Source organism: Telmatherina bonti (genome assembly GCF_933228915.1).
Source record: "Telmatherina bonti genome assembly, chromosome: 16".
In the NCBI taxonomy this organism is placed as follows: Eukaryota; Metazoa; Chordata; class Actinopteri; order Atheriniformes; family Telmatherinidae; genus Telmatherina; species Telmatherina bonti.
Genome location: NC_136614.1, coordinates 10,364,064 through 10,378,757, shown reverse-complemented (window position 1 = coordinate 10,378,757; position 14,694 = coordinate 10,364,064). Strand labels below are relative to the sequence as shown.

General features: G+C 43.0%; 1 protein-coding gene across 2 annotated transcripts in view; it reads left to right on the top strand.

The window, feature by feature from the left end:
- trim67 (tripartite motif containing 67) overlaps positions 1–13,845 on the top strand; it is a gene marked incomplete at both ends in the record, with an annotated part of 164,725 nt that extends 150,880 nt beyond the window's left edge. For both annotated transcript variants that reach the window (XM_079256011.1, XM_079256010.1), the window contains 6 exons: positions 533–696; positions 3,176–3,314; positions 5,636–5,760; positions 5,861–6,039; positions 10,826–10,988; positions 13,798–13,845. In XM_079256011.1, the coding sequence (XP_079112137.1) occupies positions 533–696; positions 3,176–3,314; positions 5,636–5,760; positions 5,861–6,039; positions 10,826–10,988; positions 13,798–13,845 (818 nt within the window). The remainder of the gene's footprint in view (positions 1–532; positions 697–3,175; positions 3,315–5,635; positions 5,761–5,860; positions 6,040–10,825; positions 10,989–13,797) is intronic.
- Between the last annotated feature and the right edge of the window lie 849 nt (positions 13,846–14,694).

Here is a 14,694-nt window from a genome sequence, read left to right as displayed (position 1 = left end):
TTAGACTGATATACTACTGAGTCTTTTGATCATATGCAGATTTGGGCCTTTTATCAAACAGCAAAGAAAACATATTTAAAATGCCATTTGCCTACAGAGGGAAGCTGATGTCTCATAACACTTTGCCACGTTGCTGCAAATGGTGTCGTTGGTTTAAATGAAGCAAGTCAGTCCTCAAAGCTCGTATCAGTCCAACCCAATGCACCTCATGCACTACCACCATATATGTCCTCACGTGGCCCAGTTTAAATCCCACTGATTCCCATCTGTTGGCCTCAAGATGAACCTGGAATTCCTTCACCCATAAAGCTTCTTAATCTCACCGTAGTTTCCTGTTAAAGCTGCTATGTTTTCCTCTTGCCTGTTTAAAGGCCCTAAGCTGGGATGACTCCCATGTTTGTCCCACTCCCCACCACCTCCTCCCTTTCTTACTATCCCAACGTCCATCCTCTTCCCTCATTCTACATTTCTTCTCTATGACCATCCTCCACCTCGGAGGTATAATGTTTCATCCATGTGCTTCTTCCCCCAGCGGAATCCGGACCCTCGGTGCCGGCAGCCCCCCTCCTGCAGCTGGAGAAGTGCTGCACCAGGAACAACAGCGTCACTCTGGCCTGGAGGGTAACTGCGCCCCAAGGCAGCCCCATCGAGGGCTACGTCCTGGAGCTGGATGACGGCAACGGAGGACAGTACAGGGTGGGAACATAGTACTCAGATAACTCTAATTATGACAGGAATAAGAATTAGGATTATTTTATTTAACTTTAACAACAAAGAATAACAGCAACACAAACATCCTCTAAAATAAACAGTAATGAAGGCTGTGAAGAAGTTTTATTCGAAATAAACTTCAAATATAAGAATAAACTGTAATAAAATGTATGAATTAGTTTTAAAAAATCGTAAGCTTTTCTATTCCTCAGTGTAATAAACAGAAAACAGCGAGTTGCATTTATATAAACGTCTACAGAAAATTGCATGGATCAGTTTGAGCAGAAACAAAAGGTCTGACCCTTTATGAGTCATTTTGGCCATTTGGATTAACCTTTTAAAACCCAAGGCCCTCCAGATGATGCCAAAATGCTCGTTTTAAAGGCTTCGACTTAACGGTCTCGACTAAAACCTCTGATTTTTCACCACTTCAGTTTATCAGAGCTGGACTTTGCAGAGATAATGTTAATGTTTGCACATTATATCATGGCCTGTAGGTTCAGATCTGCAGCTTCCAAAGTGAGATTCATGTTCATCCTGAAAGTAGGTTTTATAAGCCAAGCTTTTCTTTCATCTTCACTTCGTCCTTATCAGTAATACAAACAGATATTTACACATCTTAACAAATCTCACAAGTCTTCCCTTTATTATGACTCAAAAAAGTGTTCAGTTATACCGTGTGGTTTCAGATTTATAGTCTTTTCATTATGGGGATGTCATTCATGAACAGAAACCTGAAACATCGGCTCAAGACCGAAACTGTTCATTAAGTTTTGTTCATGGGACTGAAATGCATGAAAGACTTTGGACTTAGATAATATTCCCTCCTGCATGACTTTCATAACTATGCAACAGAAGTTTCTTTTGTTTCTTTGGTCATAATACGTCACCTCTACTTTATTGTTGTTTAACACAAAGAAATGACAAAACATTCGGGATTTTATGCCATTAAGGCAAAATGTGAGTGAAATGAAATAGACCTGATAGCATGGGCACACAGGTTATTATTAATAAATATAAAAAATCTGCATGAGATATACAAGTATTGTTTTAGTGACCTGACCAAGTGGCCAAGCAGTAACATTTATGGACAATAGCTGAGGGCCGACAACTGACCCCTGAGGAACACCGTCCAGGGCTGCGTCTGAATGTCCACACTAATCCCTACAAAGTGCTCTATATGGTGCTCACGCCATTTTCTAGGGGTGTCCAAACCTATAGCGAGATCAAACAAGCAGTGTACTCAAAATGACCCACAATGCATCTCGAAAAGTAGTAAGCATTGATGCTCACTAGACGGGTCAATATAGACCACAATGCATTGCAGACAGGAGCTCAAAGTGGCGTCAAAGCAGGTTTTTAAAAAAAACTATCAAACATTCATTTTATATCCTTATTTATTATTAAATATGCAACAAAAATGACTGAAATAAGGCCTGATTTGATCCTCGGCTGGGGCAAGGTTTGGTACGTGGTTTTCCTGTGTGGAGTTTGCATGTTCTCTACATGTATGCGTGGGTTCTCTCTGGGTTCTCCAGCTTCCTCCCACCGTCCAAAGACATGCATGTTAGGTTAATTGGTTACTCTGAATTGCCCATAGGAGTGAGCGTGAGTGGTTGTGTGTCTCTGTGTGGTCCTGCGATGGACTGGCGAGCTGTCCAGGGTGTACCCTGCCTTTCGCCTAAAGACTGCTGGGATAGGCTCCAGCTTCCCCGCGACCCGTCATTGGATTAAGAGGTTTGGATACTGAATGAATGAAAGACTAAAATACAACATGAGAAAATACTTTTTCTTTTTTCACACGACTTTGGATTGGATTTGGAACAATGTGTGGTGGTTGCCGTGGTGACAGCCAGACGTCACCTCATCTTCAACAAGGAGTAAATAGCCAGCTTCATGTCTGAATTGCCTGCAGAATGAGTTCACAATACAGTGTAGCCCTTTGTAGTAAATGAGGGGTAAGTTACTTTAGTTAGGGACTGGTGCGGATGTTCAGACACACAGCATTTTTGGCTAAAACTGAGACAGAAACTAAAAAAAGATCTGGTGCTCAAGTAAGACCAGTTAATTGTCCCCAGTTTTATGAAAAGCTGCAGAGAGAACCAGCAGAACGAGGCTCAAACCGCCTCATGGTGACACTAACATGCACCATAAATCAGGGGTTTAATGGGAAAGATGCAAAACCTACGAACTCACGCAGAGTCTTGAATACAATCTACGATGTCGGACAAGCTCATCTACCTCTTATTATTAATAATTCACAGACCTTTCCACTCTCAATTAAAGGCGCTAGCTCTTTCTGTGTAATTAATCATGTTGTGAGTAAACATGCATGAAAAATTCTCGAGTCCTTGACCTCTTGGCTAATGTTGCAGTCCGTCTTATGCATTATGCAGAGGACATAAAATGCATGCACTTATGTTTAAATTGCATTTCTGATCATGCTTTAATGTGTTTCCCTCAGGAGGTGTATGTGGGGAAGGAGACGATGTGCACGGTGGATGGGCTGCATTTTAACAGCTCCTACAACGCCAGGGTGAAAGCATACAACGCTGTCGGTGTGGGACCCTACAGCAAGACAGTTGTACTGAAGACCTCCGACGGTGTGTGAGACCGAGACGCCGTCTGTGTGTCCTTATATAACTGTTTTTGTTTGTGACTTATGATGTCATTATATTTATGCTACGTAACACAGAAAGCCTCTTACAGGAGGAGATTTTTTAGGGAAAGGAACACAGAGGATGTGGAAGAGAGAGGAGGAGAATAAATAAGGGGGATGGGATTGGAAGGACGTAGAAGGGAAGAAAAAGAGAGGGAGAGAAGGGAGATGATGGCAAAGAAAGGGTGATGATTTATCCCTCCAGCTCGTTTTTATTTCATTATTTCCTCCTGTATCCTCTCTCCCTGTTTTCCTCAGCAGCTGAGCATGGAGGGTGATTACAGGATGTGTCTGTTGTTCATCAAGCTGCTAAACAAGCATTTCTTCTGACAAACAAGTCTTCGCTGTGTGTGCGTGTGTGTGTGTGTGTGTGTGTGTGTGTGTGTGTGTGTGTGTGTGTGTGTGTGTGTGTGTAAACGCTGTTCATGCCACATGTTCAGTGATGCAGCATGTGGTTGCGTCTGTCCCCAGGCTTAAATGTGGCTTTTCAACATGCAAGTGTGTGTGTGTGTGTGTGTGTGTGTGTTTTCCCCACATTGATGAAGTCATCAGTTATCTCCCATCACATGCAGCTTCTTATAAAACGGCCAAACCTGCAGAAATCTTTTCCGAAGCCTCCGGCCGTGAAGTTTCTGCTGCACGCTATGCAGATGATTCAATTCAGTTCAGCTTTATTTGTACAGCGCCGCTTCACGACAAAGTCATGTCAGGGAACTTTACGGACACATCAGTTCAAGCCAGAAACCAACAGATTGCATCAAACCTCGACTTGGATCCGATCCTCCATCCTGAGCTGCACGAAGCAACAGCAGAAAGGAAAACGTTTAAAGTTTAATGCTGGCATGAGCTCGTCATGCAATGAAAATTTCATGTTACTCTCAGTAATTGAGGGTCTGAATAGACTTTTATTGTTGTTGTCTTTGAGCAATTCACAGACTAGGAACTTGTTTGGGTGATAAGGTGCTGAATAATAAAAATAATAATAAAAACACTGAATAATAACATAAATATAGAAATACATCTATTTTACAACTATTTTACAAATAAGGTAAGAATATGCAGAGAAATTAACATATATTTATTTATTTATTTTTTAATATGTGCATGAGATCATTTTAGAGATTTGTACCCTGATGCAATAACTGGTTGGATAATCTGGTGTTTGTTGAAATCTGTCAAATAACTTTTCCCTGCAGGTAAATAACTGGCAGTCAAATCTGGGAAATAATACTTTTCTTGTTTATTTTTCACTCATTTGTATTAATTTAGTGACTAATTTATGAGTAAATTCATTGTAGTGTTGATATTGAGTTCAGTTTAGTTCAACCACATGTTGAACGGTGGAGTCTCATCCGTGTTTCTCACGTTGCTTCTCCATTTTGCTTTAGTTTTAATGAAATGAATGATGGCTGCATATCATATCATATCATATCATATCAAATCATATCAAATCAAATCATATCATATCATATCATATCATATCATATCATATCAAATCAAATCATATCATATCATATCATATCATATCAAATCATATATCATATCATATCATATCATATCATATCAAATCATATCAAATCAAATCAAATCAAACTTTATTTCTTGAGCACTTTTCATGCTACAGGCAACACAAAGTACTTTACAAGATAAAATAAAGTCATAAGGATTAAAACAAACAGTAGATAACATGATATTTAAAAATATCAAAAACACACTCTTTCCACACACACACACACACACACACACACACACAAGGACATAAAGCAAACACACCACCACCACCACCCCCACTTTACCCGAAATACATCATTCCCTGAATACTGTCTCTTTAATGAAACATTAATAAAGTGATAAAATTCTGATATTATATCAGGCAGTCTTCATCTGAGGCTGCATTTATCTCATTTTAAGACTTTATTAAAATTCTTTCATGTATATTGTATATTAAAGTATATTTTGTCTTTTCACATGAGCCTTTAAGGTCAGAAAGTGACTTTTTTATATGTGAGATTGACTGAAATCGATGCAGTCAGAGCGTTTTGAACCTTCTTCACAAGGATGACTCACCTGTGTCCATTTAACGTTGTCTGACAAGTGAACCAGCAGCGGATGTAACCGGCTACAGCAGATCTAACCCAAACATTCACAGTGAATCATCATCGGATGGAGAAAAGGAAGAAATATAGATCTCATGACCAGTTAGATACTGTGTGAGTACAGCGCACAGACTAAGACTGGCCAACTGTTTTTTTATCCTGCTTCCAGTGGCTTGGTTCACCTTTGACCCCTCCTCAGCCCACCGAGACATCGTTTTGTCCAATGAGAACCAGACGGTGAGCTGTAACAGCTACGACGACCGCGTGGTGCTGGGAACCGCTGCTTTCTCAAAGGTGAGGCGTTTTTCTGCTTCAGAGTCGCTTCCAGGTCGTTTTCAGAGTTTTATCTGGTGTCAGGTGAGTAGATGATGTTCTTTATCCGCTCTCGCTGTAGGGCATCCACTACTGGGAGGTCAGCATTGATCGCTATGACAACCACCCGGACCCTGCGTTTGGCATTGCGAGGATCAACACCATGAAGGACATGATGCTGGGGAAAGATGACAAAGCCTGGGCCATGTATGTGGACAACAACCGCTCCTGGTTCATGCACAACAACTCCCACACCAACAGGTAGAGTCGAGGAGAAGCTGCGAACGAAAACCATCCAAAAGTAAAATGCGCTTAAATCACTACATATTTATTTCCTTGCTTGTTGATTCTACGACCCATTTCTGAAACGGTTGTTGTCTGGTACAAGTTTGAGGTAAAATTTTCAATTCAATTCAACTTTATTTGTACAGCGCCACTTCACAACAATGTTGTCACAGGACCCGTTACATACACATCATTTTGAGCCAATTCATACATATCCTATAATAGAAACCAACTGATTGCATCGAGTCATGACTTCCATCCAATCCTCCATCCTGAGCTGCATGCGGCGACAGTGGGAAGGAAAAAACTCCCCTTTAACAGGAAGAAAACCTCCAGCAGAACCCGGCTCAGGGAGGGCAGCCATCTGCCTCGACTGGTTGGGGTGGAGACGACAGGAAAGACAGATCAACATGTACAACTGCACTTATTCAGGAAGACCTGCGGAAAAAAGGAGAAATAAGTTACAGACGGCAATATTGGCATATATTTATACATTAATACATTTGAGAAATGGAGCGAGGTACTTCTCAGTGCATCAGGTAACATCCCCATTGCTACATAAGTAAAGATTGGCTAGACTACCCATAACTATAAGAGCAAAGAGCAGAACCTGGACAGTTGGGTCCCGTACATGCAGACTCCAACTCAGGAGATGCTCATATCCTAACTATAAGAATCATGGAAAAGGAAGGTTTTCAGCTCCATCTTAAAGGTGTGGAGGGAGTCTGCCTCCAGAACCCACGGTGGGAGCTGGTTCCATAAGAGAGGAGCCTGATAGCTAAAGGCTCTTCCTCCCATGGTACTCTTTGAGACTCTGGGAACCACCAGTAAACCTGCAGTCTGAGAGCCAAGTGCTCTATTTGGAATATATGGAACTATAAGAGCTTTTATGTACAATGGAGCTTGGTCATGGAGAGCTTTATATGTGAGGAGCAACATGCTGCCATCAAATCATGACTTTACCATCAGTGTGTCGTATCACTGTGAAGACGTCCAGACGTACGGCTGGACGGAGCTTTTGGAAAGAAATGTTGTCCCATATTTGCCTGATCCAGGATTCCAGCTGCCCAGGAGTCCAGATTGTTTGTTGTATTTATTTCTCATGTTATTGGTGAAGGTTCTGGACTGCAGGCCGGTCAGTCCTTCAACCAGACGATGAAGCAGCTGTCGAAGATGCAGTACGTGGTTGAGCATTGTCCTGCTGAAGTCTGAAAGCCACTCTGGAAGGAAACTGCGTTGGAAAAGGGAAACAATGAAAACCTGCAGGACATTGACCCTCGAGGACCGACTTTAGGCGCCCTGCTCTAAAACTTTCAGCACTGATGGTGGTTTTCCAGCAAGTTGTGTCACGATTGGTGTGGAGATGAGGACCCAAAAGCCGAAAAGACGCAACTTTAATCCATGAACAAAATGAGAGCAGAACTAACAAAATGAACCAGCAACTGACAACCCAAACCAAAGGGTAGAAACGAGACACAGTTGAAACAAATCAGAAAATCAAACCAGGTGAACTAATGAACAGGAACCTGGACATGACAGAACCAAACAAGGAAAACTACGAACCAAAGCAGGAAACCAGAACTAAGGAGAAACACTAAATAACACATCATGACAAGTTGCCAGTCCCAGAAGCGCTGATGTGTCTCCATACCATCAGACATACTGGCTTTCAAATTGTAAATCAGTGTTATCTCTGAACAAATGCTCTCTCTGCACTCTGGTGTTTGTGATATCCTCCAGCAGTGTAGGCGTGGACATCTTTATGGTAAAGACACCATCCTGTTTATGCATCCTTACAGGCCACAGCTACAACTCATCCACTTGATCATGCACAGGATCATTTACAGAAGATCATGAACCAACTCGCTGCTCGTTCACCTTTCCACCTAAATCACTGTGCCGTCCCGACACGCCAGAATAACGAGACACACATGTTAGATAAACAGAGAAAGTTGTTCATTTTATCATGAAAACTGTCTGTTTTGCCATCATTTGTCCTGAAAACACAACGAGTTGATTGACGACATCTTAAACTTAAATATTCATTAGCTTGTCTACCTGCAGATCTCTAACACATCCTCATGATTTGCTCAAATAATTACAAGAACTCTTTAACAAAAAGAAAACAGGGAGACAATGAGACAAGATGGAAGTGTTTAGGTATAATTTGCTTCATCTGGTGGAAATGAAGCCTTTTATGGTTTTTCCACTCAAGTGGAAATGAAGGATTTTACCTTCGAAATGGTTTTTCTGCCAACAAACCCAGAATTAGTCCATGTTAGGGTTTGACTCCTGCTCTGTAAAATCGGAACAAATCCAGTAGTAATGATGATAAATCAGTTCTGTGGAGCTGCGCTTATTACTGTCAACTCAAACGGCAGGAGACAAGGCACTCTGTAAGGTGTCAGTCTTCGCCCATTCATCATCGTGTCGAGTGAAGACAGACACACGGGACGGCAGCCGGACCCACAGGCTCGTACAATACCAGCTAACAAACCCACCAGGGAGCACTGGGAGATGGCTGCAGGCTGCAGGAGACATCAAATAGGTCTCCGCAGCAGAAAGGAGCCATCAAGCATCTCATTAAACATTCATTTACGGGAAAATGCTTGTTCTTTACGAGTAGTGTCGACTAACTGCATCAGCATGCAACACCGCTGATTTCATAACACTCCTCTTCGCACGCTTCATGTCCTTCATCAGTTTATGTCTGAACATGTACCGACTCCCTCATCCTCATCACGGCCCCAGGAGTCCAGCCCTGAGATGGTTGGTTTCATGTCCACATCTTTCACGAGCTTCTTAAGCCACTTTTCTTCAGCTGAATATTCATGTTTAACCATCAACTGAAGGTTTTGATATTTACAAACACGTTGTTGTAATGAGGTTGTTATTCTAATCACTAATTCTTAGTTTTCATACCAGAGAATTCCTCTTGTTTTAAGAGTATTTTTTACTTGTTTTGGGAAGTCTTGACAAACCAAATTTTCTTGTTCTGTTGGCAGAGAATTTATCTTATTTTAAGCAACATTTACCTAATTTTTGTATATTTTTTTCTTGTTTTTTAAGACTGAGTTTTTGCAGTGTGAACACTGCTGGTTTAGTTTTACAGCCACAGAAGCAAACGAGAGAAAACCACTGCTGACATCTAGTGGTAGAAGTGGAAATAGCATCGTTCTCAGACGCAGCACACGCTTTAAGTCTCGCTGATAAAATAACTGTTGTGTGTAGGTTTTAAATAAATCTTTTTAGTTTCAGGGAAATGTCAACACAACAGCACCAGGAAACTCCAGATCTGAGGCAGAAAACGAGTCTTCTGTATTTTCATCCGCAGCAGATCCAGAAATAGAAAACATAGATCAACGTGAAGTCATTTCTTTTGAAGTGTGGATGTGTGAAGAAGAAATGTGCTTCAAGGCAACATGAAGAAGTCTGAACTTCTCAGAAGAAGAAGATCAACGCTCAGCTTCTTTAACCCATTACGTCCTCCTGCGTCGCTGTTCATTATTATGGGATGTTTTATTTTACTGGTTTAAACGAAGGAACAAAACCAAACTCGTGATATTTAGGACCCTTAGTCTCCATGAAACTCCTCGGTGCTGGTTAAACTGGTATACAGTCTAGTTAACCCCTTGATGGCCATCGTCACAATGTTGCCAGATTTTGTATTTCTTTATTTAAATTAATAATTTATCCATAAATTACTTTTATTTCTGTTTTTTAAATTATCTTTTTTTTTTTTTTTTTTTTTTTAATTTATTTGTTTTTGTTTAAATGCAGTTTATTTTATTCCAGTCTTTTTACTTTACTCTTTTTTCTTTTTAATTAGTTTTTCTTCTGTATAAGAATAAATAAATTTAGGTGTTATGGGTTAAAAAATCTCAGGAAAGTTTCTTTCTCTTTGTGAGGGGGACATTGTTTCATTTGTTAAAGAGATAAAAGAAAATTCCTCTCACAGAGGAGCTGTAGGGAGTCTTGTGTGAGTCTTGAACACATTTAATTTTCATTTTTATTGTTTTACATCCTCTGCGTGATGCAAACCTCGTTGTTTTTATCTGGTTTTTTGTGCTACTCATGCATGAAAAGTGTTGTTAATAAAAAGTGATTGATTCCTGTTTAACAGTGTTTAATCCGGTTTACGCCGGTCTCATCTGCAGCTCTGTACATGTAAACGTGACCATGTCCCAACACTTCCAGCTCCTCTCTTCTGGTTTCCAGTCTGAAGGGATCTGAAGTCTTTATTCTTGGTTTTAGGTGTTTTATCTCTCAGACTTTTCAACCATTCCCGCTCCTTTCAGAGCTCTGACACCTGCTGTTCTCATGCTTCTGGTTGTCTTACGGTCCAGCTTAAAGCATGAGGGTGACGGAGGTTTTCCTCACCCAAACGGTGACTCTCCCTCCCCCTCCACATCAGGACTTCACCAGTGGACATTTATAAAACTCATTAAAACCCCATTTTTATTCCTGGACATTTAGTTCACATTTAGATGTTAAAATTGAGTTATTTCTTCTTTGTTTCTGGCATTTCGCCCGTCTGTTACGTATTTTATGATCGTTTTTAAGCACTTCGGTCAACATCTGATGTTGATGTTTGAAAAATAAATATGACTTTAACTTGACTGATATTTTGCTTTCAGCAGGTGTGTGTCTGCTAGGAAACACACTGTATGTGTGATAATCTGTCTTCTGCTTTCCTTTATTTCATGCTATGTGCATGTGTGTGTGTGTGTGTGCACGTGTGTGTGCATGTGTGTGCGTGCAGGGCGGAAGGCGGCATCACTAAAGGCTCGACTGTGGGCATCCTGCTGGACCTGACCAAACGCACACTGACGTTCTTCATCAACAAGGAGCAGCACGGACCTACAGCCTTTGAGAACCTGGACGGGGTCTTCGTACCTGCCGTTAGCCTCAACAGAAACGTGCAGGTAGTGTTAAAATGTGTTTTAAAGATGGAAGTAATGACATCCAACTGGGTGTAAAATGGACAGAAAAACCTACTTTATGATGTCCAAATGAAACCTTACTTTCAATCCAACAAGTAACTCAGGAATCTGAATAACAACATAAACAGAGAAACTAAAAGGTTCTCCAAACACGGATGCATTCTTTGTACGGTTTTATGTCCCCTAGTGTCCGAACTCTGCCTTTAAGCTGGCAGTCTGTTGGGGGTCTGCAGCTCGCCTGCTCGATGCTGGGATAGTTTCAAGCTTCAGAATAAACTTGAAATGGAATAAACAGTGTAGAAAACTTGTGAAATAATCAAAATGGCAAGTTTTGCATTTGTTTGAAGCATTATTTGTACAAATCCTCAGAAATGAACAGTCCATGTTAACACGCTACAACATGCTAGCAGGGGAAGCATAGGAACCAGTTTGATGAGAGGTCTCAGGCAGTGGTGTAGGGATCCCCAACCCTGGTCCTGCAGGTTTTCCAAGTGTTCCTGCTGGAGCACACCTGACTCAGACTCTACTGCTACATACAGACATGTGCAGGACACCACGGATCACCAGGATTGGTGATCCCTCGTGTATACGGAGTATACCCACATAAAACCTGGACTACACCCCTGGGCTCAGCTCGAAAGGGTTACATGGGCCCCACCTCCCGTGGGCTCACCATCTGCGGGAGGAGCCGTAGGGGTCGGGTGCAATGTGAGCTGGGCAGCAGCAAGAGGCGGGGACCCTGGTGGTCCGATCCCCGGCTGCAGAAGCTGGCTCTAGGGACGTGGAACGTCACCTCTCTGGTGGGGAAGGAGCCTGAGCTTGTGCGCGAGGTTGAGCGGTTCCGCTAGATATAGTTGGACTCACCTCGACGCATGGCTTGGGCTCTGGAACCAGTACCCTCGAGAGGGGCTGGACCTTCTTCCACTCTGGAGTTGCTCATGGTGGGAGGCGCCGAGCAGGTGTGGGCATTCTCATCAGCCCCCAGCTTGGTGCCTGCACGTTGGGGTTTACCCCGGTGGATGAAAGGGTAGTTTCCCTCCGCCTCCGGGTGGGGGGACGGGTCCTGACTGTTGTCTGTGCTTATGCACCGAACAGCAGTTCAGAGTACCCACCCTTTCTGGAGTCCTTGCAGGGATTGCTGGAGGGTGCTCCTTCTGGGGACTCCATTGTTCTGCTGGGGGACTTCAATGCTCACGTGGGCAACGACAGTGAGACCTGGAGGGGAGTGATTGGGAGGCATGGTCCCCCCCCTCTGAACCCAAATGGTGTTTTGTTATTGGACTTCTGTGCTCGTCATGGATTGTCCATAACGAACACCATGTTCCAGCATAAGAGTGTCCATATGTACACCTGGCATCAGGATTCCCTGGGCCGCAGTTCGATGATCGATTTTGTAGTCGTATTGTCGGACCTGCGGCCACATGCCTTGGACACTCGGGTGAAGAGGGGGGCGGAGCTGTCAACTGATCACCACCTGGTGGTGAGTTGGCTCAGATGGTGGGGGAGGAAGCCGGTCAGAGCTGGCAGGCCCAAACGTGTTGTGAGGGTCTACTGGGAACGTCTGGCTGAGTCCCCTGTCAGAGTGAGCTTCAACTCCCACCTTCAGCAGAGCTTCGAACATGTCCCAAGTGAGGCGGGGGACATTGAGTCCTTTTTGGGGTCCTGGAGGGGGCACGGGAGTTTGCCCTACCAGTCTACATGTGGACCTGGAGAAGGCGTTCGACCATGTACCCCGGGGGCTCCTGTGGGCGGTAAGCCAGGAGTATCCAGACCCCCTTATACGAGCTGTCCGGTCCCTGTACGACAGGTGTCAGAGCTTGGTCCGCATTGCCGGTAGTAAGTCGGAGGGTTGTGAGGGTTGGACTCCGCCAAGGCTGCCCTTTATCACCGATTCTGTTCATAACTTATATGGACAGAATTTCTAGGCGCAGCCGAGGTGTTGAGGGCATCCGACTTGGTGGCCTCAGGATTGGGTCTCTGCTTTTTGCAGATGACGTGGTCCTGTTGGCTCTCATGTCCATGCTCGCTTGAGCGATTTGCAGCTGAGTGTGATCAACATGCATCGCAGCTTTTTTTCAGGAAGATCTTCAGAAAAAGTAGAAATATTTTAATGATGTCAATACTGTCATTTTTCTGCATGGTAAAATAAAGCCCCCTCCCTCTACACACACACACACACACACTTTCCTCTCCTGTTCTACACAAACGTATGTTCCCATCCTCAGTTTCTCTATTAACTAAATGTAGATATAAGTTATTAATGAAAACAAAAATCTGGCTTGCAGCTGCACATGTTGATGATGGAGCAACGTTGCATTAACCTGAACTTTACGAAACTGAACGTGTGCTTCAGACAAACCCAGAAGATGTGAGTCAGCCATGATAAACCTTTAAATAAAAACAAATGCAGTCAAACTTCTGAGACTCCTGCATGAAAACACCTCCGTATAAATAAAAAAGGTAAATAAATTCCAACGTATTTCTACTGATATGGACTTCTCTGGAGGCTCGTTTGACTTGTTAAATGCTCAGATTTCAGCAACAGTTCATACAGACTGTAAGTATCGTTATTACTAAACAATAAAACCTTCTATATATTTTACTGTTTTTTCATGTGAATGTTTGCAGTCGGTAAAACACATCCAGGGAAAATGTGCAGTTTATTGCAATATAGACTACATCCAGCTGAAGTTGGGTTAAATCTTCTTCTCACAAATCGGTCGAGTGTTTCCTGAAGCATAAAGAATGTCTCCCAATCTCACCGAGTGTTTGCTCTGTCTGTCCACTTCAGGTGACCTTACTGACCGGCCTGGAGGTGCCAAAGACTATCAAACAGTAGGAGCTTCTTCCTTGCTTCGCCTCCGAGCGCGTCCTGGATACAAACCCACGATGTCATGCTCTTTGCTCCTACATGGAGCTTTTCCAGACACGTCAGACGGGATTTATCCTTGTCCCGTTCTTCTCAAGGTGCCCTTTGTATCGGATACTCCGTAACGTTTCAGATGGAGGAATAAATCTGTTTTATTGGCTGCAGACGTCCGCGGATGTCGCTGCGGAGATGGCGGGAGGCCCTGTAGATAGCCATATCTCTTTCAGTTCTGTCTCTAAGATTATGTCCGTTGTCGTCGTTTTTGGACCTTGTATCATTGCAATTATTTAAAAAAGGAAAAAGTCTGACTGACAGAAGACTTTCTCACTGTGCAGAGAAATAGTCCGCTTTGTTTTTCCAACTATCCTGCAACACGGTGCATTCAGGAGGCGCGAGAGTCGGAGGAGAAGGATCCAGGAGGTGCTTCTCTCTCAGCCTGCGAGCTGAAACTAAAAGAAGATTCTCATTTCTACGAGTTTTTAGGTTCTTGTGACACCACAGGTTGTTTCTCTCATGAAACATTGAACAGCCAGGCTTTCTCTACAAGCTCTGCTGCGCCTCTTTTCCTTCTGGGTTCATTTAAGAGTTTATTTAATGCGGCTTTGAATCCGACGTCGATGAAGCCTCCGTCGTGATCAGCTCAATCCCCCGCAGAGTGGGACAAAGATCGTTTCTTTCTTTTGTCAGTAAATGTTTGATTAAATCTTCTGAGCCTGAGAGAACCTGCAGGATCCTGCAGGAGATGTTTTACTCCTCTGGAGAAGCGCCGCTCTGTTCAGAGCCCTGTTTCAGCTAAAACTCTTATGGGTAAAACTTTTT